Below are 26,831 nucleotides of genomic sequence, written 5' to 3' on the forward strand. Positions count from 1 at the left end.
AAAATGTGGCCATTCAAAAGACTCATACCCTCCTTGCTGGGTAAGACGCTTCAATCACACCATTAATAAAACTGCAGCACATGCTTTGAGCATCAGCCTTCAAAAATCTTGTTTTTTTTTTCTTCCCAGCTTGATGACTTATACAAGCTGGTGCCTGCATTGTTCATTTGATTGATGGCTCAGGTGGTGAAAAGAGTTTCTCCAACTAAACCATCCAGTAAAGAAACCAAATCCTCTTAGTGTATGTGGCCTGCTACAGCCCATTACACTCATTACAGCTGTGCTGCATAGTCTTTAGATATTTTTAGTGTGTAAGTTATGCAACGTCAGGAAAAATCTGGTACTCATGGTGTAGAAAATAATTTCCGAAATATAGCAAGGAATGCGTTTTTCTCTGTTTCCCCTCTGTCTTTTTGTAAATGGCAGAAGTTGACAAAATCCACTACCCATAAGGCTTTGCACTTAATTTGTCCTAGTTTTCTAAAACCACTGTTAACATGCAATCTTTAATAAATATAAGTAATTTTTTCTTAATCAAGTAAATGTTGTCTTTTTCTTTTTCTTCACAAAAGAACTTAAATATCTGCAGCTGAGAAAAAAGCATTTATTAAACAAAGCATTTTCCATATAATTACTTTTAATTGACATTTAATTTATATGCACTCAAAATCTACACTGCTGGAGACACACCTGAGCATGGGAGGCTTTACAGTTGGCATCAGATTCATCTCAATAGCAAACTTTGGCAGCATACAAATTTTAGAAGCAGTGGAATAAATAAAGCACACAGGCATGTCGTTCCAGGTACGTATTTTGCACATTGAAATGAAGGCCAGAAGATTCTAACTTAATGTACAAGTGTGACCATCTGTATTTTTAATCTATCTTAGAAGTGATCCTAAAACCGTAAACACTCATAGTGCACAGTGGTACACTGGATCAGTATTTAACAAATAGCATGTCTTGTGAAATTGTGACATTAAGCGCATGTACAACTTACACACACACCAGCACACAGCTCAGGAGTCTTTGTAGTAGTTGTTGAAGTTAATACGCAGGAGGAAATCCTCTAGATGAGGCTGGTAACCTCGGTTAACCAGCTTGGTCACCACTGACAGAAGAAAAGAGAAATAATTGTTTAATCTGAGTTTTCCACACAGAGCACATTGCTGCAGCAAATGAAATCAGTATTGACTTATCCAAATCACAACAATCTATATTTTTTTTATTTTAGTTCAAAATACGACAAACTCAGGTATTTTAAAATAAAACTACATACAATCTGTCTCAATGTTTCTGTCATATGTGACAGATGAAAGTCCTTAGAAGCTACGTTAAGCCATTTTTTTGGTTTTGTTTTCTAAATTCAAACCCTTTTTGTTTAGCATATTTGACATCTAGAAGCAGATGCTTTACTAATCGTCCACAGCTCCAGTGTTGAAATTTGAGAACCACAAATTTCAACACTTCCTGTCCCTCATTACAGAAAAAAAATAATACAAAAGTGCAAAAAAACTCATCTCCTAACCATTAAAATGTGGCTGACATTCTCAGTGTTAGAAAATTTGGCAACCCTTAATTTAAGTACTTTGCAGCTCGACGCCTTTTTAATTCCCTTAATTAAATTAATTTAACTTAATTTCACACTATCAAATTTATACAAATATGAGTGAAAGATATGCAAGTAACAAGGTGGGATTATCTAGTCTCTTTGTTGCCTCCTCAGTCCTCCCCTCAGCCACTTACTGATTTAATGTCAAGTGGTTATATTAGCAAAACATGTGTGTGTATAGTTGTTAACCGGAGCAACAACTGAATCGTTGTAATCAAACTGCTCAGTGAAAAGGTGTTTGATATTTATCACAACAAGAAGGGATCACATCTGCCTCACTCTGATGATTTCCTTTCCCAGAATTTAAATGTGGGTGAAGGCAAATAAACTATCTACATTTTCATTAAATCAGATGACTGAGACGACAATATTCGGTGTCCTTACCTTTGAAAAGGAAGTGAGAGTAATACTTGAAGGTGTTGTACGACTGCTGCATGGCAATGAAGCTGGGGTGCACTGCCTCCCCCTGCTGGCTGTCCCAGGGCTGTGCGATCAGTTGGGCCCGAAACTTGAGGATCAGGCTGAAGATGCTGTGGATGATATTCATGACCGGAGCCGCTTTCTCTGTAAGCAAACTCCTGGGGAGGCGAGAGAGAGGGGAAGAGTGCAAAGTTTAGGAAACATGACGTGGAACTTCGAAATGACTTTTCAGACGGCCCGAAATTACACACGGAAAAGTGTGATAGTGACAAGCTCTCCTAATGAGATTAAATCATTCATCAGGTTCAAAAGTTAGCCTCTGATCCAGCTGGAATTTTAATTAAGTTGTTCCGAAGAGGCTGAATCAATTTTATATGAAATTATGGGTGCAGAGTGTGCTACTTCAACTTGCTGTGCATGTACAAAGCCTGAAGAAATTATTTGAGCAGTGTTGCACCTTAAAATCCTGCTGGTTTGAATTAGAGTTTTGCTGTCTGTAAAAGTTGACAGCACTCTGCAGAGCTGCTTTGACAACATGTAGTTTTTTGAGTCTCTCAGTATGTGAAGGGTCTGGTGGTCCCAAAATGTTGTACCCAGTAGGCTTACAATTATTGATTAACATTTTGATTTATTGATTACTCCAAAGCTGTGACTATTAGTTGATTAACCAATTAGTTAACTTAAGACAATTTTAAGTCGCAAACGAAACATTTTATGGTTCTAGCTTCTATAGTATAAGATATTGCTGCATTTACATTTGAATATCTTTAGGTTTTGGACGGTTTATCGAACAAAACAATACATATGATGACAACACCAACATTTTCTGATCTTTTATAGACCAAAAGATTAACCAAGAACATTAGTGGCAGATTAATCAGTCATGAAAACAACTGTTAGTTGCAGTAGACTGGTTTACAAACTTTCAAATAGTGAAAAATGCCCATGACAATTACGCATAAGCCATGCAAATATATTAATATTACTTCTTTTCCCCCCAATCAACAGTCAAAAACAAAAGAGGACACAAGAAAATGTTCACCTTTGATGAGCTGGAACCAGAGAATTTGTCTTTTTTGCCATTAAAAATGATCAGTTGTTAGTTGCAGATTAATTTTCTGCTCATGAATTAATTGATACATCAACTCAAAGTTTAGGCTGAACACAAATCTAAGAGCAAGTGGACCTTAACCTGAATGAGCCCAAAGAAAGTGTGAGCCAGTTCAGAAAGAAAATGATTAAATGGACCACTGTTTTTCCTCAGCATACTGAATTCAAGGTGAGACAAAGGAATTTGGTTCCAAACTGTCTTCTCCTAGGACGCAATAGATAATATATGAACTATTTTGTGCACAGAAACGACGGAAAGCATTGTAATACTGTCCATATTAAATAGAGTAACATGGACATATGCATTCCCAGCCCTCACCTGAAGATGGCTCTGTTGAGGTAGTCTGCATGTGTGCGGTGGATGGCATCCAGGTCGCTAGCGGCAGCCAGCTTTGCTGTGAACTCGCTCCAGGACACTTGCAGGATCTGGTTGGCGATGTACCCCTGTATCACCTTGACAAAATGCTGCATCTCATGCCTGTATAGCTGCAGCTGACGAAACTGCACTGAGCGACCTGCACCTTTCACCAGCGCTGAGAGAAACAAAGACGGGGGACAAGTCATGATCGGCTCTCCGTGGATGGAAAATAACAAGCATATGCTAGTTACAGACTCTCACATGTGATGATTTACTTCTTTACTGTAACATATAATTGTAAATACAATATCTCTGTGATACTGTATTTACAATATTCCCTGTGAGTCTTTAATGCTTTGTTTTTTCCCCTATCTGGGAATCCATTTATGTAGTCTGTACACAAGCTTTCGCTGATCAATACTATGTAACCCACTGAAGCACACAGTTTTACACCAATCCCACTGGTATGAGATGTGCTTTGTATAAATAAAACATAAAGGAATCACAACATTCTCCTCTATAAATATTTCATAAACAGTTGAAGCACAACAGGTAGAATCTTAACTATTCCTTCTCAGCGGTAAGGTGGAGTCTGAGCTGAGCCTCAATCAACTCCTCCCGTCTTCTCACCTGTTCTCTTGAGGTGAAACCAGACATCGCGGAGGCTCCACACCATGTGTTTGAGCTGCAGCAGGAACGAGAACAGACGGTTGTACTTGTTCATACAGCTGTCCGTGATGATAATGTTCAACGGCCAGTCCACCTGGGACATGACAGGAAGGAAACAAGAGACAGACACACCAAGGAAAGGAAAAAAAAAGAAGTGTGTGAAGGTAAGAGAGAGTGATTTGAGTGTGAACGAAAGCAAAGGAAAGTGAAACAGGAGTTGGGAAAAACAGGTAAAAGGAAGAGTGACGGATGAGCCGATGGGAGGTGTGAATGCAGAGACGTTGATAAAGGAGGTGAGAGGATTGTGAACAGAAGACAGAGTGGTGAGAGATGGGGGTAGAAGTGAAGGGAAATGGGGTAAAATATGGGGAGAAAGGAGGGGAGGATTCAGGAAAGACAGGATGGAGATTCAGCAGGGACAGGGAACAGTCACGAGAGAGATAGGAGAGTGACAAACACAGGCGGGAACAAGAGCAGAGGACAATATGTGCAGCATTAGTCACTCTGCGTGTCATCCAAAAGACCCAACTCTAGTCAATCTACGAGGTTCAACCATTTAAGTGCGTGATAAGCTAATTTTCCATACCCAGAGCAGTTTGTCAAAACATGACAGGTTGTCACATTCAAGCTGCCACTCATGCTGAGAAAAGCACACCCATGCAAGCACGCACACTCTGTTACTCACTCCATCAAAACACGCTGCCTCACCTTGTAGCGTAGCTCCAGACAGTTGAGAGAGTCAGGGGCGTGCGGGTGAAAGGTCTCAGGGAGGAAGCGAAGGGCGAAGGTGAAGTTGCCAGCCAGTGGGGTGTCCCCATGTAAGCTGTACTGCAGGGCCTTACTGAGAATGGAGTTCAGGACCAAGGGGGTCAGCAGTTCGCCAGGAGTCTGCCCACTGCCCATCTGGGTGGAGGATGCATCAGTCACATTAATAAATAAAGGTCAAACAAGGATAACGATCCATACCTCTACACCTGCCGTTTCAAATGTGCTATGAAGGTCTAAAAGTTGGCAGGTTTTTGTTCCAAACAAACACTACAGGCAGCTGATTGCAATGATTAGTTCCCTTTCTGGCTGACAGTGTGCTAATCAGTGAAATCAGCTGGTGAAGTCTTTGGCTGGAACAAAAACCTTCTGTTTCACAGACCTCAAGAGACAGATGTACACGAATGTTTCTGCAGAACGGCACCAAGGTGGTAGCAAAAGCTGTGCTTGTTATTTCACGCCAGGAAGCTTGGGTTTGACATAAGTAGTCTAGAAATCTGGCAATGACACATCATGTGCTGCAAAACAGGCACATGGAGAAATCAATTATAAAATACTAAAAGATTTAACCATCAATAATGCTTAAACCTGCAGGAGTTTTTGGCCATTTGGGGGCAGCACAAGCTGTAAACACTATACTGACATATTAGCTCCTTATAAAGATGCTTATTCACACATCCAGCAGATATGAAGCTCCATTAACAATCTTTGGAGTCTGTCTGCATCCACCTAACAACACTATGTCCAAGAGTCACTCTCCTTTTAGCTCCGTTTTGGTTTCCACGACACTTAGCTTAACTCTTTAGTAGCTGCTCATCGCTACACTATGTTCACCGACCAGTCAACTGTGTAAGTCTGCTGCTTGGTGCTGGGCTGGTAGTGTGCAGTGGGTTTTTAGAGGTTCTTTTCTGCAGCTGAAAACAATGCTAACAAAAGCAGCGAGACTGAAAACTAAAACAGTAAAGTTACAATGCCAAAAACAATGAGGCGAAACACAATGAACTGAAATGTTCTGTAGAGCTGAGGAGAGCTGCAGAGTCAGATGTGGTAACTCGTTTTGTCACTACAAGCAACACCTTTCAGTCATTATTAGTCAACATTAGTACAAATATAATACTATATTATAATACTGTATTATATATTAAACTAACATTAAACATTGTAAAAAGTTACAATGCCAAAAACAATGAGACGAAACACAATGAACTGAAATGTTCTGTAGAGCTGAGGAGAGCTGCAGAGTCAGATGTGGTAACTCGTTTTGTCACTACAAGCAACACCTTTCAGTCATTATTAGTCAACATTAGTACAAATATAATACTATATTATAATACTGTATTATATATTAAACTAATATATGATACTGTTTAGAACAGCTCTAAGAATATTCAGGCTTGTGCATTTTACAACACAATCTAATTTTGTGAAGCTATGTGTGGTATAGTCACAATACACATGGGAAATCTATATGGATAATATATTACATTTTGCAGGCATTTTCCACGAAATGACATTAGAGAGTTGTGTCACTTTCTCTAGAGAGCTACCATCCCAGTGTAGAGCATAAATTTCTAAATCATGATGTTCTCAAGTTATGGTATATGCCCATGCTGGAAGGTTACCAGTGCCTGTTTTGTTTCAAAGGGTAAAAGTAGATAACACTAAATAAATGCAGTGCTGATCACTCAAAAACAGGAAAAGTTTAAAGTTTAAAATGTATTTTTGCAATTCTGCATACAACAGGAGATGAGGACATTTGACCTTGTATCAAAATGTCCTTTCTTGTCCTCTCCTGGAATGTAATAAGCTGAAGAAAAACACCATATATCACCCTATTCTGAATATGCACCGACGATAGCAACACTGAAAGAGCATCACCTTTTCAAAGAGCAGATCACTGAGGGACTGTGCAAACTCTCCATCCTCCATCAGCAGGAAGTGGCGAAGTGCCTCAAAGTGTCTTTCCACCCCCAACTCCACAAAGAAGTAGTCCACCACTGCCTTGTTCACCAGCGATACACTGGGGATGGAAGGTGGAGGAGAGAAGGACCAAGATGAGGAGAGAAAAGTTTTGGCACAAGAATCAGAGCTGAAAATGATGCTGACTTGCAAATTTGATACAGGTTGCGGAAATGATGGACATCAGCTCTGAAGAAAGCTCGGGGAATATAACGGTGTGTTTTTTTTTTTTTTTTCACTTTTTGGATAACTTCCTCCGTCCTATTACTTTAAATTATTCCTAAGCAATTTACATTTCTATAAGAGTGGGATTTAGGGAATGTTCTCTTTCACTGAAAAGTCAGCAGGGAAGAGATAAAAATAGATTGAAAATCTCTGCCAAACTCCACTGTGTTGTCTAAGCATGGGACAAAAATGTGTTAGAAAAATTTTAGAATTAGGAATTCCAGTGCTAAATATACTGCACCCTCTCTGTGTGCAGAAAGGGATGAGAAAGCCATTTCTTTACACACAAAGGCTAAACTGCATAGTGTGCAGGAACATTGTAGGTGAAGACTGACACAAGCCTGTCTGGAGTTCTGATGGAATTTCAAACATAAAAAGGATTCTGCAAAGATGGAACGTAATAAGCATTTAAATTATTCCCACAGTGCAGAATATGCACTTAGCTACAGTTTTAGTGGCCTGAAGTAGCAGAAAAATAATGAGATCAGTAAAAAACCTCACACCTGCATTTCTCTTCAACGCAGTGTTTGGCTTTATGGCTAAAATAAGCATATGTCTTTCTCAGACACATCAAACTCGTACTTGTAAACAGTAACTTAGAAATACAACGTCTTTATTGCCTCTATGATATAAAACAGACCACCTCTGCCTGCAGCATTCTTTCAGTCTGACACTCACTGTGTGATGAGCGGGGCAGTGACAGAGTGTTTTATCAGAACTGGCAGGGAAACCATCTCGCTGAGTTGGACTGCAGTGGTGTCTGTAGCTCTGCGAAGTGTGGGGTCCATTGGAAGGCCCCAGGGGCCCCGGGTTACCTGCTTCAGCAGCTGACACTCAGGGGAAGCTGCGTGAAAAGGAGATGACAGGTATGTTGCTGAATAAATATCACCCTCACGACCGCAGAAAAATTATAAATATATAAATAAATGTTATCCAAGTAATATTTTTGCCAGAATGGATGAATGTGAGTGTTATTAAACGATTAAGCTACACAGAGTTGAAAATGATGAATCAGCTAGTTGATAATGAACGTAGCTGTTAGTTGTAACTATAAACCTAAGGCCTTAAAATGACCTTAGAGTTGAAACAACACCTCTCTGATGCAACAAAAATACAACATAAAAGCTTCACAATGGGTTGTATTTACTGCAAAGTGATTTCACTAAATACCATTATCTTATACATAAGTTACATTGCAGTTATTTTGTCCAACTTCCCTCTATATTTATAGAACCACTCCCTAAATAATTACGGCTCCTGACTTTAATCAGTAGTGTGGAAGATGTAGCCGGCTGAATAGATTCTTATTGATTTCATGGAGACCCTGGATGTCGGCATGAGTAATAGCAACATGACTGAACTACAAACGCGAAGTGAAAAAGACAGGATATTACTTCAACGAGCCCCGCTGCATCCCAGCCAAACATAAACCAGACTTAATACCTTTATGAAATATCACTGCTTATTATGCAACCCGTATGCCTGCTGATGGAGTAAACATTTAACAGCGTCTGGAAATGAATCACTCCTGAACATGTAAAAATGCTTTTTTAAATTTACACAGAGTAAGCTCCCCCCACTGTAATGTGTATCATTTTCATGTCTTCCGATGTTTTGGTGTATATCAAAAGATGTAATTTCTCATTAAGCCTGACTACATAAACTATTTTTACATTCTTCAATAAGATCAAGACCTTTTTTATTTTTCTACCTGATGTAAGATACAACTATTTTCACTGCTATGCCAGTGGGTTAGGCTTTGTTTTAAGTGCTCCACGTGTTTAGTCTCATGTAATTTCTTAACGGTTTCTTTTTTCCTTTTGTTAAATGACAGACAGAAGGAGCAAGAGCATCGATTCATTTTTCAATTAACCAGTCTAATAATGTACTCTGAAACTGAAATAAAGCCTTAAATCAAGTTTAGGCCACGGCTAGCTAGATGGCTTTAATATGGGTAACCAACAACCTCATACAAAACATGCATCTACAGTTCTAGTTCTGCCTTCCTCTCCTACAGAGTTAAAATGTGGAGTACCTCAAGTTTCTGTTGTGCATCACCCCCTGTTCTCTATTCACATGCTCAGTTTTGGCAATTATTTGTAGCCAAATTGTCTCTTTTCATTATTATGCTAATGGAAGCCATATATGTACTTGTAGATGCCTGTGAATAAATGATCTTTTTTTTCTCAGCAGGATAGTCTGGCTGATGTCCAGCAGCAAATGGCTGTCTATAAGCTTTCCCCATATGAACGCGGACATATGTGACAATGTGTGACTAAGGCACATCACATATTGAATGTCATGTACAAAGGGTTTAGTTCTGTTATTGTTAATTATGAACTGAAGCTTACAATTAAGAAAACAATATGTTATTTCTTATCTATTGCCATTCCTTCCAGCTAGACACCATAGATTCATCGCTGTACTGTACAAGTTCCCTTTGATGTGCACAAAAGTGCTTATGAGTTGAACATCACAGCACCTATAGAAACTATAAGACAATGGAACTATTAATCTTGAGCCAATCATATGATTTCAACCCACCCATTAGGTTGTAGCAGTCTTCATAGTGCTCCACCTGGTACTGAGTAGACAAAGCCAAGAGGTATTCCTGCTCAGACTTTTCCCCAGGGGACAAACCGAAGCTAGCTGCCCAGGACCCCATGCCCTCAACCAGCTGCTCACCAGGGGTCTCTGACTTAGAACCTAAAGAGAGCAAGGGACAAAGAGAGAACACAGTTTTCAGTTGCATCTTAATTTGTTAGGCCCTATTCTTAACACCAAAGGGTCAAAGCAAAAAGATATCATATTATTAACTTTAAAAAGTCTGGCTATAATTGGCATTTTTTCGTTATCATCTGACATTTTCTAGACTGAATGATTTATCGATTAACCAATTAATAATCCTCAGATGAATGTAATAAAATAATAAAAATGATTCATTTATTAACTTGGGCTACGTTTGGATCAAAAGGTAACATCTGATATGATCTTGAGCTTAAAAAGCATCACCTCAGCATATATTAAAACTGCAGAATGTGTTGGGTATCTCTTTGCATTATTCAGTACCTTTGCTATCTTCATTGTCCTCTGTTTTCTGCTGATCTTTACTGCCTTTCCTCTTCACCACACATCCAATTCCAAGCGAAGAATCTGATGAATGGCCATAAATACTGCCTGGTAGTGCAGAGGGTTGAGGCTCTGTCCCCAAAACCACACAACCTACGCCCAGCGTCGAATCAGAGGAATGTCCGTAGGCGCTGCCTGGTAGTGGTGATGGAAGTGGATCAGATCTAGACACAACACACCCGATGCCTAAATTTGAGTCTGAAGAATGGCCATGAGCACTGCCAGGTAGAGGAGAACGTTTGGGTTCATCTCCCGAAACTACACATCCAATACGCAAAGCTGAGTCTGAGGAGTGACCATAGGAGCTTCCAGGCAGAGGAGACAAGGCTGGTTCAGCTCCAGATACAACACAGCCTGGCTGGAGCATGCAGTCTGAGGCGTGCCCGTGCTTACTCCAGCGAGGTCTTGGTTCAGATACGTTGGACACAAACTCACCCACTTTTATGTTAGCATCAGAGGAGTGACCATGGATACTAGGAGTAGGGAGTGCTGCGACAACTTCTGAAACATTTTCCCCAACTTTGATGTGAGCATCTGAGCTGTGACCATGAACGTTAGGGGAGGGCAAAGGGGCAACTACATTTGAAACAAGCTCCCCAACTTTGATATGGGCATCTGAGGCATGACCGTGGATGCTGGGAGTAGGAAGAGGAGCAACAAAGTCTGAAACGTTTTCCCCAACTTTAATGTGAGCATCAGAAGAGTGACCGTGAACACTGGGGGAAGACAGAGGAGCATCAACTTCTGAAACATGTTCTCCAATCTTGATGTGGGAATCTGAGGCATGACCATGGATGTTAGGAGGTGGAAGAGGAGCGGCCACCTCTGATACAAACTGTCCAACCTTTATGTGAGCATCAGAGGAGTGACCATGGATGCTGGACGATGGTTGAGGGGTAAGAACATCTGAAACCAGCTCTCCAACCTTCAGGTGTGCACTGGAGACATGATCGTGGATGTTTGGCAAAGAAATATTTTCACCAGCTTTATCCTGAACATCTGAGCTGTGGTCCTGAGTGTTGGCCTCAAGTGATTCAACCCCACCATAGTCAGAAACACTTGTCACTGCTTGGTCACCAATATCAAAGCCTTGCCCAGGGGTGGTGGAGGGGTGAGTAACAGCCACACCATCTTCTTTGGTAGGCTCAGCAGTTTTTGTGTTACTTTCCAAAATCCCCATTCCTGTCTCCTGTTCTTCTGTAGGTGCAACTTTGTCTTGCTCCTTGTCTGTGGTTGAACTGCTCCCATCAACTGACTGTGCTGATGTTTGAGAGGGGTGTGTGTAAACACTGGTTTTAGATATCTTTTGGGGCTCCTCTGGGGTATACTGGCCTAGAGGAAAACTGGAGTTGGAGGCTTGACCAAATGGGCTGGCTTTGGGGACATTTTCCTGGACTTGAGACATATACCCTCCTATGGGGATGTGAGAGAAAGAGGGGTGGTTTTGGATCAAGTCAGGCTGGACTGCAGGTCCCCAGCGAGGCCGAGGCTGAACTGACGCTTGGCCAGTGATACCCTCAAGTGGACTAAAGGGGGCACTGAAGTCATAGTCAACTAGTTGTGCTGTAGGGCACGCTTCAGGTAGGTCAGACCCAATCTCCTGTAGGGCCATGTCCACTTGCTGACTGTCAGGATTTGGTGACTTGGGGAGAAAATCATTGATATCAATGTCATCAGAGATGAGGGCAGGGTCTACTGTAATGGGGGTGAGGGTGGATGGGGATGGGTCAGGTGGTGGTGATGATGCAGCATCAGATTCTTGGGTCTCAGCTGGCTGCTGCTCAGAAGGCTCTTGAGTGGGAGATTCCTGTTGAGAGAAAATATTAACTTAATGATGTGTATAGGATGAACTTTAGAAGAGCATAAAAAAGAGGAAATAAATTGAGTTAATGTTCAAGACCAGTGTGTTGTCATACCAGTGCTGGCTGTGGTACAGTCTGTTGTGCTGAGGGAACAGGCGGCAACACTTCCACAGGAGGTCTCTCCTGGCCTAAGGGATATTTCTCTAGTATTGCCTGGAAAGAAGTCACAAGAGCTTTGGTTAAAATTACTTCACTTACCTCACATAATAAAAACATCTCACACACAGTCTCTTCAGTTATATTAACTTTTTCCTCTGTGACAGTGCATGTTTTTCTGTGGTACTTTTTCCAAACCTGAATGCGCTGCCTGTCATTGATGAAGAACTGAGCACGGGCTTCATCAAGTCTCATCCGCTGCACCCTCCACATGGCCCGTCTCTCCCTGCGGGCTGCTTCCTCTGACAGACGGCTGTACTGAGCAATCAGCTCCTTCCTACAAATTGAGTGTAGAAACACACAAGTGGCAAGTAAATAATTTAGCCGAGGGTCTTATTCAGATAAAACTAAAGGAAATGCACATCAAAGAAAGTGTCAGGCAAATGGAGATGGAACACGTGGCTGCTTAACATCAAATGTGCAGATTTAAATTTAAGAGACTGTCGCCTCACTAGGCCATTCAGCCTTCAGGTACCTTTGCTCTTGTTAGTTTCATATTAGTACTAAACTAAGATAAGGACAGCAAAAACATTAATATTCATTCATAAGCATGAAGATTATCCTCCTAAACACAGATTGGTTGATGTTATTTTTGCCAACAACTCTGATATTCCACAACATACTATAAATAGTACATATTATTTCAATACTGAATAAATTAGATTTAAATCTGAGAGCAAATCATCCAGCAATCAGCGTTCTTCCGACTTGCGCTCTAATGTGCATGTGCTTTTGAAGAACTCTGATGAGCATATTGCCCTGCCATATGTCTGTGTGTGAATATGTGCTTTCAGGGTCTGTGATGGCTCTGAATTCAGCTTTGAGCAATTTCCTTAATTACTGTCAGCCACTTTGATGACCTATGATCAATTAATCAGCAAAGGTCTGTAAAATGTGAAACCTACACTTTTCCTCCATCAAATCTTTATTTTTACACCTGTCATGGAATATTTTCCTAGCACACCCCAAATATATTAGGCATTTAAATCTTGAATATTTAGAGGAGTTGGGGAGAGGTTAACTGATTGGATGAGAAGCAGCAGATGACAGGTGCTTACTTCAGCTTTGGTAAACTCGCAACACGCTGTCAACATAAATGGGAGCTTTTAACCATCGTATGGAAAACCACACACACTGTGTTCTTATTACAGGCTCTGATAACATTTGCTCATGCTGCGGCATCACACGGTTATCCCAACTGTAGGGAAATCTGGCACAGGTCCAGCAACTGAAATATCCCACAAAGACAGAACTGATGTCCCATCATGTTTGCATATAGTTAATATTCCAGATCAAATAAAATCTTAACAGAGATTAATCAATCATCAATAAAACGTTCACATCTCTAGCAGGGGCTGTAAAAGCAGTCAGACCTGGCTCTCTGCTCCAGCTGCTCCTCCAGGGCTTGTAGTCTCTTCTCTCTGTCCCTCAGCTCTCTGGCAAAGCTGAAGTCATCCTCCTCCTGTTTCTTCTTGGCTGCACTTCGCCACTGGTGCCAAACACAAACACAAACACACACACCATTGCTTTCAGCTTCTAAAACAAGGTCACAAATGCTGTAGCTGAAATTTATGAAGCCAAATTTTCGTTCGCACTGTTTGCTTCTCCTCAAATTTCTGATCTAACAGATGTGGTCATGGTCTGTGACATCTAATTACTTTTAAAAAATAAATAAATAAATAAATAAGAGACTGCCTGGTTTGTTTTAGTATCTTTTCATCCATCACATCTTTTCTTACTCTCTTACAGTCACATGGATGCACAAGAACACAGTTTTAAAACACACTTTGCTACCTCTTGCTCCTGCTCCAGGTGCTGTTTCAGCTCCTCAAAGCGCTCCCTCTTCTTGGCCTCTTCAGCCAGACGTTGTGACACCTGGCGCCCTACAGGAGGCAAAGGAGATGACAGTGGGCTGCTTACCCCCGCAACACAGAAAAGCACATAACATCTCAGTCTCTCTCTCTCACACGCACACACGCACAAAACAACATCACCATCTGCCTCACACAAACACGCCTCTGCCAAGACACACATGGAGCATCAGGCCAGACATCCCACCCACCCAGTCACATCCCCTCCCGAACTCCACCACACATCTTTTGAAGTAATAAATGACGAGAAGAGTATGCTAAACTGTGCGAGCAATTATTAGCTTCCTCAGCTCGTAGCACTGGAAGCCGTTCAAAGCATTCCTCACTGAAACTGCCCCTGTGCATCTCTGCTGATCTCCTGTGAGAAAATGAATGGAGCTGAAGGCAGCTCTCCAGGTTAAGAGTCAACAAGCGAATATGGGTTCAGAGCTGAGCCATTTGTTAAAGGTACTCAGCGGGGTGGGGATGTGCGTGTACATCAAGCACTATATAAAATTATACGCAAAGTGTGTGTGTGTGTGTGAAATTGTAACACTAACCACGGATGCTCTCCAGGGTTTTGGCTGCTGACTCTCTGACCTGATTGATCAGCTCCTGGCGTGCCTGCTCCGTGCGCAGCGCCTAACAATAGAGAGACAAGAAATCATCATTAAAGATCTGTTCACCTGCCCTGTAGTTCACCTCTCCCAGTCAGCACAGCCAGCAGCACACACTATACATGTCATGCAAACCAGGGTATTACACTAAATTATGCAGCGCGCAAGCCCCATTCTTCAGCTGCATTTTATAATCATTTGCTGCTGAAATTCTCAGTGCTTGAGGGGTAGTATCACAATTAGGGATCACAGTAAAAAAATTAAAAAAGAGGAACTCTTGTCTATCTTGAGGGACAATACCTGTGTAATGACTTGTCTAACTGCAGGTTTCCCTTACCTCCTGAAAGTTTAGCCTTGCCTTTCTTTTTACAAATCTATTAAAGTCAGCTAGCAGAGACATTATGGTGTCTTTATTAAGGTAATACAGCATGTTGCCTGCCATGTCTACTAACATTCACAGCATATGAGACACACTGTTATCTCTTTATCTATGTAAATTTGATCAAAGCTCTTGTCAGAGAAAACTGAGGAGGAGCAATTTTAGCAAAAGCTCAGATATTAAAAGAAAATGTGGAAAAATACATTGAAGAAATGTCAAGATTGAATGGGCCAGTATGTGTGTGTCTCAGTACCTGCTCCTCCCTGCTGATGGCACTGTACTTAGCAATCCTCTCCATGCGTCCGCGGTACACCGCACAGTCCCTCTCAATCTCCTCCACCTCCTGGAGGGAGAAGGTGACAGCAATGCGAGGCACGGGCAGCTCCGACCAGCAGATGTAGTGCTGTGGGCACAAAGTCAACAAACAGTTTAAGTTAACGTAAAGGAGGCTTGCTGATTTACAGTGGCAGGAATAGGTATGTGAACCCTCTGGAATTAACCTGGTTTTCTGCATTAACTGGCCGTGAAATGTGATCTGATCTTGATCCAAGTCACAAGTATAGACAAACACAATGTGCTAACAACACACAAACAATTATAATCTTTTGTGTCTTTATTGAAAACACCCCTTAAACATTCACAGGTGGAAAAGGTAAGTGAACCTTATATTTAATAACTGGTCAAATCTCCTTTGGCAGCAATAACTTCAAACAAGTGCTTCTGGTAGCTTCAAATCAGACCTGCTCAACGTTCAGGAGGAAGATTGAACCATTCCTCCTTTATAGAACTGCTTCATCTCAGCCATATTCTCAGGATGTCTGGTGTGAACAGCTCTCTTGAGGTCATTCCACAGAATCCCTATCAGGTTTAAAGTCTGAGCTCTGACTGAGCCCACACCACAAAGTGGGTTTTCTTTGATGTTATTCTGTAGCAGATCTACCTCGATGTTTAGAGTCATTGTCCCGCTGCACCACCCAACTTCCACTGAGCTTCCACTGGCAGACATTATTCTGTTTGAAACCTTAATAAACCAGAGCCAATTATTTCGTAAGGTTTTAGCTGTCAATCAGGGGTTCTTTTTACTTTACTGTGTATTCTGCATCATCCCTTTGGAGTCATTTTAGCTGGACGCCCACTTCTACGGAGAGAAGCCACAGTACTACATTGTCTCCATTTACAGACAATTTGTCCAACTGTGGATTGGTGAATATCTAAACTATTTGAGATGACTCTGTAACCTTCTGCAACTTCATGCAAATCAACAATTCTTGATTGTAAGTTTTCTGAAACCATTTTGCGAGGTATGGCTCATATCAGCAGATGCTCCCTCTGAAGAGCAAACTCAAAATGTTTGAGTCAATGTAGCTCAAACCCACAAGTCCAATGTTGTTTCACTGATTGCTCTCAAAGTTTGCTAACTCCTGACTCCAGTTAGCTTGTGCAGATGTCATTATCTGAGGGGTTTGTGTTTAAATGATAATCAGTATGGACAAGAACAATACAATGATTTGTGAGTAATTAGTCAAAATAGATTGTGTCTGTAGATCTGACCTTATTTTGAGACAAATATATACATAAATAAATTCCAGTGGGTTCACCCTTTTTTATTGCCGCTCTAAGTGTTAATCCTGATGTCTCATTTGGTGAAAGTTCTGTAACACCAACATCAAAGCTCCTTTCATAACAAAATCTGTACTGCCAGCTGTCAGAAAGTGTAAGTTATTTTTTACAGACACATCCAGAAACAAACTAGCAATGAATCTAGGACAAGATGGCAGAGAGGACTGGGAATAAATATGAATGAGATGCTATGGAGTAGCCTGTCCAGAGATGGGGTTACATCTACTTTTAATTCAAGGTTTAGATTCATTCAGTTAAATTTTCTCCACCAGATTCATATCACTCAATCTAAATTATATAAATATAACTCAAATCTCCAACCCCTCTGCTCTACACAGGGTTTGGAATGAAAAAGGCACATTCATACATTTTACTTGTTCTTGCTCCAAAATACACAGTTTTTGGGAAAACGTATGTAATATAGCATCGCAAATCCTTGGGATTAATATGCTGTTTAGAGGATCTTACTAATTATTTCCAAAAAATGTGTAAGACTAAAATGGAAATCTGAAGACCCTGGAGCCCAGATTGCAGAAATGAATAATTACACCACTAGAGAGAATTACGTACTGGTAGAAAAACAAGAGTAAAACCTTTTACAATATATAGAAACCTTCTATTGACTGTATGAGAAACATTCATCTTAACCACACTCACTGTGCCTCTGTGTGAGTCTAATTTTATCATGTAATTATGTTTTATTATGTTACAGTATAAAACATGAAATCCCCTTGTATTAATTCTTGCATTATTGTAATTACAATTTTTTTTTAATGTTTTGTCTTGCCCTTTTTTGGCTACATTAGTTAGATTAGGTGCTCTGTGTTTCTTTACGTGGTGTTATTTTGCATTTAAATGAGCTATTTTGAAAAAGCAAAATAAAATACTAGTAGCCACATCAAACTGACTTATTATCCAACAGCAGGCACATCGGTGACCATCTCCTCAATTCGCATATTTAAATCTATAATTTCACATATATTCATAACCATCCTGCAGTTTCTCCAACAATAACAGAGTTGAACAATAATGGAAATTAGCTCTCACAGAAACAGTTGTAGTTACAAAATGCCAATTAGTTAGGAGAATGGCCCCTGCGGTTTAGGTCAGGCAGGTCGACTCATAAAAAGCATTATGTGCAGGTGAATCAGCAGGTGAGTCACAGTGAAGAGAGAAAATTAAATACAATTAGATTACATAAAAACTTCAACGCTTCACTGAAGCTTTTCATTTGCTAAGTTTACTATCGTGCCAAGTGAGGGGGTCCTTATGCTTGGGGTTTTATACAGGTGCTTTTCAGGCAGTAGTGGTGGGACTCATAATGGTACACTGACAATATTTAGTGCACAGTACCAACAACATCATCACAACACAAAGGTAATTCTGATATATGCTACATGTTGAAAGAACATCATCTCGATCTGAAACAATTATTGATTAAAGAGTTTGTAAATAAATACATTTGCAGAAAAAATGTCAAAAAAAATTAATGGTTCCAGCTTCTTAGATGTGACAATTTGCTGGTTTCCCTTGTCTAACATGATAATGAAACGAATGTGTTTAGGTTTTGGACTGCTGATTAGACAAAACAAAAAGTAATTTGGAGAAAACAGCTCGGGTTCTGGCAAAATGTGATGGACATTTGTAATAATTTTCTGATGTTTTATACACCAAATTATTGATTAATACCTTATTTCATTTGTTGAAGAAAACACCAAAAAATGCTGATCATAGTTTTTTAAAGTCCAAGGTGGTCTTCAGTTACCTTATTTCATTTGACCAATAGCGTACAACCCAAAAATATTCAGTGTACATCGACATAAAACTGAGAAAAGCAGCAAATCTTCACATTTTAGAAAGTGGAACTGCTGAATAGTTGGCGTTTTTACATGACAAATTACTTAAACGATTAATTGACTGTTCAGAGTTCAAATGCTGCCAATAAATGAAAGACCTTTGCCTCAACATCACAATGACAACCCTGATAATGTTTTGCAGGAGCCCGCCCGCCTATGTGTCAGTATTGATTATTTGTCCCACCCCTTCCGAGCAGTATGGATTTCCAAACAGGTGAAATCATTGGTGTGGCAGGTGGATAATTTGTGAAGTACATAAGGATTTTGTCACTGTCAGAGACAATCTGTGCATCTCTAAGTCGATATGGTACATTGAATGGTTGATAATAGTTTAAAAAAAAAAAAAAAAAAAAACGTGGTAGGTTAATCTCAAGAATTAACAGTTTATATGCTTAATTCATTCATTTAAAAAAGGTCAAAATTATCTTTGCACTGAATAAATGAAGAACATAATTTAGGTTATATTTAACTCATCTGCATATATGGATGTGCACAACAAACCTGTGGGCAGCAGATCTTGAGGAGGTTGATGGTCTTTCCACAGACGTACACATCATTGGCGATGTGTCTCAGAAAGATGGGAACACAATCCTCCACATCCTTTGAGATCAAAGTGTAGCCTTGAACCCAGAAGTGTTTGTCTGCAGAAATTCAAAGAGGCCTGTTACACACTGTTCCACAAATTAGACTCCACAATTAGACCATGTAGTTTTACTGGCCCATTGTGCCTCTGATAACAGGAAAACTCTCTCAAAACTTAAGTAGAAAACATAATAGTAGTGGAGTAACACCCAGCCTGCACTGGGCCTAAACTTTTCCTTATTAGTATGACTTACGGGGCATGGCAAAACTCTGGCTGCTTGAATTAACACTTGGAAATTGTTACCGCTTAGCTCAGTGATCCTAAGCAAAAAGCATAAGAGAACATGAATGCACTGAGCTTCCAGAGCTCTTTACAGAAAGCCTGCGGCTTGCCAAGAAAGCTTAGCTGCTGATTGCCTCCCTGGCCGACGGACTTCGAGGAGAACAATGACATTTGTGTGTCCTCAGAAAAGCAGGCGCGGGAAGTGCAGAGGTTCACTGCAGGAGTTGATGAGGTGTAGCCGATGAGCAAATGAACCTCTTAGCAAGACAAAGCCGAGGTGATGGTCTGACCTTGAATGGGGTGCTGCATGACATACAGGATTTGGGCAGGCTATAATGATTCATATAAAACCATATTTATGGAGTACTGTCAAAATGAAGCAATTACACTGTGTACTTGTTTGTGGAATAGGGTTTCAATAAGATTATTCTTTACTCAAACAATTCACTAAAATAAAGGCTGCAGCTAAAAACTATTTTCATTATCAATTAATCTGCCAATAACTTTCTCAATTAATCATCTTGTCCATAAAATTTTAATGGTGAAGTATTTTGCCTGAGACTAAGGTGATATTGTCAAATACTGTTTTAGACTGTACAACAGTCTAAAACTCAAAGATATTAAGTTGGTACCAGCTAATGTTGAGCATTGCTGAACAACAACCTGGGAAACTAAATCTAAAACGTGTTTTAATCCCAGGGGCAAATATTCATATGATACCATTTTATTATTGCAACTACAAATGCAACAATTGGTTTATTTAAAAAAAATCTATTTAGCAACTATTTTGGTAATTGATTAATCATTTAAATCATCCATCAAGCAAAAAAAGCCAAATATTTGCTGGCTCCTGGCTCATAACTGTGAGAATTTACTCCTTTTCTTGGCTTCAAATTATACTGTGTATTTTTTCAGTTTTGGATTAGTAGTCAGACAAAAATTATTCAGGATATCGTGATGGGATTTATTTCAGTTTTCTAATGTTTTGTAGACCAAATGATTAATCTGTAAAATCCCAAAAATAATTTGCAATTAAACTGATCATAAAAATAATGGTTGATTATAATTGTAAAACTTTAACAAATGAATGTGTCTTCATATCAAATAATTAATATTAACATCTATAAAATCTTGTTTTGATAATCAACAGGACATGACATTGAGGAGCAGTGTGACCAGGGCAACATCACCAACACTCACAGAAAGTCAGTCAGGCAGTTCCTGGAGAGTACAGATGGGTCTATATTTATCTGCCCTGTAAGCCTCATCTCCTCCTGTCTCAACTTTGCTCTTCTGCTCTCCTTACGGAGTCAATTCATTAATTGGACTGAAAAAACATTTATTCAGCCAGTCCAGATTTGTCAAGGACAATTACAAAAGAACAAGTGTAAGAAAAAAAACCCTCATTTATTTCAAATAGTGTTTTGTTTTACCCAGCATGGTGTACCAACGAAAAAGAATAAAGGAACAGTATTTGTTTGTGTTTGTCCCTGTGGCTTACTGAGCGGAGATGGCTCTGGTCCCCACAGCTGTGGTGGCTGACTCTGTTTCCCACTGATTATCATCCAATAACTTCATGACATCCTTTATAGACACAAGGACAAATCCAACTAGGCAATAAAGGCTGTAATGAAATCTATTTTTTTCTGCTAGACAATCTGTCTGCCAGGCTTTTCATTTTCAGAACCTGCTGACTGAAGCCAAAGTGTTTATGCGACGGCCTGTGTGCGTGTGTCGTCTCACCTCTGAAACTGAGGTACTCCTCATTGACCTGGATCATGAATTCGCCATAAACATCTCGAAACAAGCCACTATACACCCAGTCAGACACAAACCTAAGTGAAGCACAATGAAAACACTCAGACACAGTCCTGACAGTCTGTGGAAAAAAACATTAATCCGGCAAGTTCCACATTTCAGTGAAGTAAAAGTCATGTCCTTGGGTTATTTTATTTTGATTTTAGGACACGTCTGTATGAGGAGCACAGTGACTGACCGTGTATAAGGTTCACAGCTGCTCTTCAGCAGCGACAGCAGGACTGGATAGTTCTCGTTGCTGCAGTTATTCTGTGCTTCATTGTACAGGTAGGACAGCAGTTTAACACCCTGAGGAGAGCCACATGGCACTGAGCTGACATCCCATCTGATAGGCTAAACACAGCCGTGATGGATGACATATTGCAGTTTGCAGATAAAAGAGGACTCACCACAGGGAAGGTAGCCTGGCTTGCACCCAAAGGCCCGTCTACACAGCACAGTTCTGACAGGTACCTTAGATTAAAAGAAAGCAGAGATTTTTTTTGATCTGATGATATCTGCATCAAGGTCCTCTCTGTCAGGACAAGACCGTACTGATGACTGGGTGAGGTTGAGGTTCAAACGTGCGACATCATCACTAGACACAAGAAAAAAAAAAAGACAAAAAAAAAAAAAGGATTTGACCTCACCTGAGTTGGCGGCCGACTTTGCGAAAGAGGAAGCCGATGGTCAGCAGGCTGAGGTTGGGTGGAGTGCTAAGAACACAAGCTCTGTAGTAATGCAGATACTTCCTCAGACCACCTGTAAAAGCCTTGGAGAAAAAAACTACTTTTTAGAATTTCATTGTCTGTGCAGATGTAAAATCACTGAAGTGCTCAGTTCACCTTGCGCACATTAGATGATAGATTTAGTTTCTAATCACTTAGACTGAAATCACAATAAAAGGATATCTCTTGATGGCCAGTATGGACAGGAATACATCCAGAAAGCAAAATGTGTTTTAGTGTGTGTATGGACACCTGTGTGAATTAATTGTTTATGTGTATATGCGTTAGCAAATGAATACAGCATTTTGAATTAAAGTGAACTGATGACCACAACACTGGTAACAACTGTCCAAGTATGTGTGGAGAAGGAAGGTGGTCTGGTCTCAGTGGTATTAATGATGATGATACAAACACACCTGGAAGACTAGGCCTTTCTTGTCTGCACTCTGCAGAGAAAAGCAACTTAGCCTCAAGTAGTAGGTGCCGTACTGGGCCAGCTCCCCCAAGAGACGGGACACGCTCTCAGGAGAGGCTCCCGACACGCACACACCAGGTCTGACGTCAAATTGAACGCTCTGGGAAGGAGATTACATATTTACAGATGGTGAGCAAAATACAATGAATAACCACACAGCCTAATAAAACAGCCTTGCAGCAAAGACTGACTTAGGAAAGCTCATTTTATTGAATAAAAATTCAATAAAATGAGCTTTCCTAAGTCTTGAGGCTGTCAGCCAGTCACCTCCATGGTGATTTCTGAAGGCATGGTTGGTGGGGTTATTATATCAGCCCTTATTACATAATCAGGTGTTTGTTATTTTGTCCTTCCCATGATTCTTTTATTAGAAAAAATCCCAGACAGAACCCTTCTGGGAGGGCACAAAAAAAAACCACAGACAATAATTTGCACCACCACAAACCACAGCCTCAAAGATTACCTCTGAGTTTAATAAACACTTCTCTGACCATCAGAACAAAGTTTTGAGATAACAGACATATAGAGGGGTGACAAATTAAAGGCAGGACCTGAAAAATCCCACGAACTGAATGGTTTGATGAGTACGAAAATGATGTGAAACATATTCTATGGCCTTCGCAGTCAAAGATCTCAACCTAATTGAACACCTATGGGAGATTCTGGACCAAACCTCTCCATCACCATCATCAAAACGCCAAATGAGGGAATATCTTATGGAAGAATAGTGTTCCATCCCTCCAGCGGTGGCCCAACACCATACAAAGACACTTTATATTGGTTTTTCCTTTAATTTGTCACCCATCTAAAGATCTTGATACATGTCAATTGCATTATATTGTAAGTGTTGATGATATTGCATTGATGTTGTGTTCCTGCCTACGCGTTGATGATAAAAGTCTGCTATAGAGACAACATAAAGGGCTAAGCGAGTAAACAAGGGAATTAGGATTCAATTTATGTTGTAAAAACTAACCAGAAACTTCTGCAAGTATAAAAGCTTAATGGGAAACTATAAAGCAACAGAAGAGCTCTCTGGTGGTTTCTGTTTTTTTGACATCAAGAATCTTTTCATTTATTTCTTTATCATTTAATGTGTCATGTCAGCTTGACACTTACTTTTTTGTCTTTTTTCCTTCAGTGTTATAAGGTAATGTGCTTTTATAAATCAAACAGGTCTGTTTCATCACACATGCAGAAAGTGCCCATTGATTTTCCCTGTGTGATTCCCTTTTCTCTGGTGTTTTTCAGTAACTGTTATAGTGCTTTTATAAGTTCATTCACTTTTATCTCTTCAGTCTGACAGAACCCTGAAACAACAAATCAACTGCATTTTATTGCATCTAAGAGACTAATAAATAATGGTAATGAAATGCACCTGGTTAAGAGGGAAGGTTGTGGACGCCACTCCAATCAGGACGTTGAGGAGGTCAGATACCAGTTGTGTCTGAGAGTCCAGGGGCAGTGGGAGGACAGGAGAGGGTGTGCTAGTGCTCACCACTCTCAACTCCCCCTCCCATAGACGATAGAGCTGGTCGAAGGCCTCCCTGCCTCCCTCAGTTAGATAGAGAGACTCCCTTTTCCCTGGTGGGCTAATGGTAGAAACAGAGTGGCGTTTGTTTTTTTTTTTACTCCAGAGAGGGAGAGTGAAACTGAAACACAAGTAACTACAAGTGGAGATCTCTAAAACAATGCAGACCCTGTAGGTTAGGTGGATTTGTTAAACTGTATTGGTATGTTACTTGCTAAACTGCATCTTCTGCTTTGTTTCATTTGCCTTTGTGTTGTTGCACATCATATTTAGTATTTGATCAACAGAACACTTATTGCCAACTTTTTAAATATTTTGATAAGTGATAAATCGTTGACATCATTCATCAAGCAAATACACCAAACATCTGCAGGTTTCAGGTTTAAAATGTGGGGATTCGGTGCTTTTCTCTGTTTTAGATTGTTGTAAATTAACTGGTCTGACAAAAACAACTTGAAGACATCACCAAGTCTGGAAAGCTGTCTTAGGTATTCTGTAACATTTTCTGACATTTTACAGACTTAATGATTGATCAATTAATCAAAAGCCCTTAGCAAATTACATAATTGGTTACATGAAGGTAAAATCTTCACTGGAAAGTAAAATGACATTGTTGCGATAAAGGGGCTTTTAAACTTTCTACAGCACAAGTGACATGCTACTTACCAGCCAACAGATTCCCAACAGCGGCGTCTTCCAGGCTCAAAAGTGCGGACAGCCTCCCATATATCAATGTCCGGAATGGGGCTGGGCTCTGACTGCGAGTCTGGAGTCAGGTTGGAGGCTGACTGGAAGCCCTCATCCTCAGACTGATCTAAACAGGGTGGGACCTGCATAGACAACCAGTAAGACTGGTGATAACAGTGCAGAACAATGGGGTTTAACCTTCAGTCAAACAATAATACAAACATGAAGCCACCCTCAGACTGATCTGGCCATGAGACAAAAAAATTCTCAGACTAAACAATGCGCATTATCTTAGATACTATAGTAAGCCATAGTGTCCTACCCTGATCGCCAGCCCAGTTACATCAATATTACTGGGAACAGGAGGCAGGTCCAGTCTTATATCCATGTCTGAAGTTCGAGTGTGCTGCAGTGCCCCAAACAGTGTCATCCTGGTCTCCTTCTCAAATCTTTCTTCCACTTCCAATTTAGTCCTCAGAGCCAGCAACCCTGTGCCTGGCGGGGCATCCATCAACCTCTGAGTTCCACACAAACTCTCCAAAGTCCCCCATTCCTCCCCACACACTAGCCCCCATGCCCGTGCCTCCAGCCTCTGCAGCTCCTCGCTCTGGTAGCCCCAGGGTCGAGGCCTCCGCAGCACGGGCCGCTCCCGTCTCATGTAGTCCCTGCTGAAAGAAGTAGGGGGTGGAGGTGCTGAACCAGCTAGGTGGACAAGGAGCTCCAGGACTGCGTCTACTTCCCTCAGGCCAGAGGATGCTCCCTCTGGCAGCCTCCCCAGCTGCTCCTCCAACTTCTCTGCTTCCTCTCTGCACCCTGCCACCCGCAAGTCAAAGCATATCATCAGAACTTTGTTTCTGGGCGGCGTATTAGCCGTGGCACTCGGTGCTGAGGCTGACCCTTTGGTGCCATCCTGAAATAGTTTGGACAGCAGGGCACCGTAGGCACGCTTCTTGAGAGTTCTGCGGAAAACTTCTCTTGAGACTCCACGCAGGGCTCGGCGCTTCCAGGATACTCCAGACAGGCTGCAGTCACACAGGGCACCCAGCAGCTCGGTGATGCTGCTGCTGTTGCAGCTGGGCTTCATGGTGTTACTAGGGCTTGGGTACATGGTGCCACTGCTGCCTCAGCCTGTAAGATTGAAACAAAATGCTGTTAGTCGGTTCAGCTGCCTGTTTTACTCAGGGCTGGGATGTACAGTGCACGGCTGCCAGTATAATATGGTAAATGTTTAGCTGGACTTTAGACAATATCAGAAACCAGAAATGCTCACAATCCAACCGAAACCTCTACGACAGACTTCAGTTTTCACCTCGTACCATTACTTTTGGTAAACATACTGCACCAGAGCTAGCTAACGGTAACTAGCTAAGTCAGCATATAGCCATTTGAGCTAGCGTTTACGATATCAAACTGCATATTTCACTGGCAAGACCAATGCCGAGCTAAACAGTGCTTTTTGATATGATTTACCGTGTCGAGATGATGTGTTATCAGTTGATTCAGCTGACAGTTTCAGTCCTGCATCCACCCAAGGAGACTCCTTTCCATGCATGCTAACGTTTGTTATTGGCAAGCTACTCTTGGATCAATAGGCTTCCCTGTTTAGTTTATGTGCCAAGCATACAGAACCCAGCGGGTGGACACTCTAAGCAGCTCAAGAGTGACTTTACTATTCCGTGATTTGTGGTTCCACCATATTTGTGTTAGTTAAGTTTATGTTTTCGCTAGCTAAAGGCTAGCTTGTCGCTTCATTCATCTCCCCTATCTGCCGCGGACCTACACAAAATTAGAATCTGCCCCCTTTCGTGTGATTGGACAATGGAACATTCTGCCTGCTGTGATTCGTTAATGTTGTTGCAATGGCCATGCTGATTGGTTAGTCTTGTTAGTCAATCACAGGACAGGAAACTTATTTGCCACCGCGCTTTGCTGCGTTCAGGCAAAAAGGTGAAAAATGTCACTAAGTTCTGTACAGTTTACCACAGTTTACCACCAATTTAGTGCAAATTTCACATACGGACGTCATATGATATTATGTGTCAACGTCAGTTAAAATAAGCAAACAGAGTGATGCCTATATTTGTCGATCAGAAATCTTAAAATGTAATTTCAAGATTTATACTGCCGCAGTACTTGTGGGACTTGTAATTCGTGGTCGATA

The 26,831-nt window shown here is 40.9% G+C and overlaps 1 protein-coding gene across 1 annotated transcript; it reads right to left on the reverse strand.

Moving 5' to 3' along the window:
• Positions 1-592: 592 nt before the first annotated feature.
• tubgcp6 (tubulin, gamma complex associated protein 6) lies at positions 593-26,426 on the reverse strand. Its single transcript, XM_041037939.1, has 25 exons — positions 26,141-26,426; positions 24,993-25,798; positions 24,650-24,813; positions 23,831-24,044; positions 22,394-22,552; positions 21,900-22,021; positions 21,660-21,723; positions 21,449-21,558; positions 21,196-21,287; positions 19,089-19,228; positions 15,365-15,514; positions 14,676-14,757; positions 14,060-14,148; positions 13,639-13,754; positions 12,404-12,542; positions 12,164-12,262; positions 10,188-12,054; positions 9,663-9,824; positions 7,797-7,962; positions 6,813-6,954; positions 4,878-5,072; positions 4,131-4,263; positions 3,462-3,675; positions 1,997-2,190; positions 593-1,111 (listed from the first exon to the last, which is right to left on the reverse strand). Exons 2-25 carry the CDS (start codon positions 25,776-25,778, stop codon positions 1,020-1,022), a joined length of 5,691 nt encoding a protein of 1,896 aa, XP_040893873.1. The 5' UTR covers positions 25,779-25,798; positions 26,141-26,426; the 3' UTR covers positions 593-1,019.
• Positions 26,427-26,831: the final 405 nt, after the last annotated feature.

Source organism: Toxotes jaculatrix, chromosome 5 (assembly GCF_017976425.1).
Source record: "Toxotes jaculatrix isolate fToxJac2 chromosome 5, fToxJac2.pri, whole genome shotgun sequence".
NCBI classification, from domain to species: Eukaryota; Metazoa; Chordata; class Actinopteri; family Toxotidae; genus Toxotes; species Toxotes jaculatrix.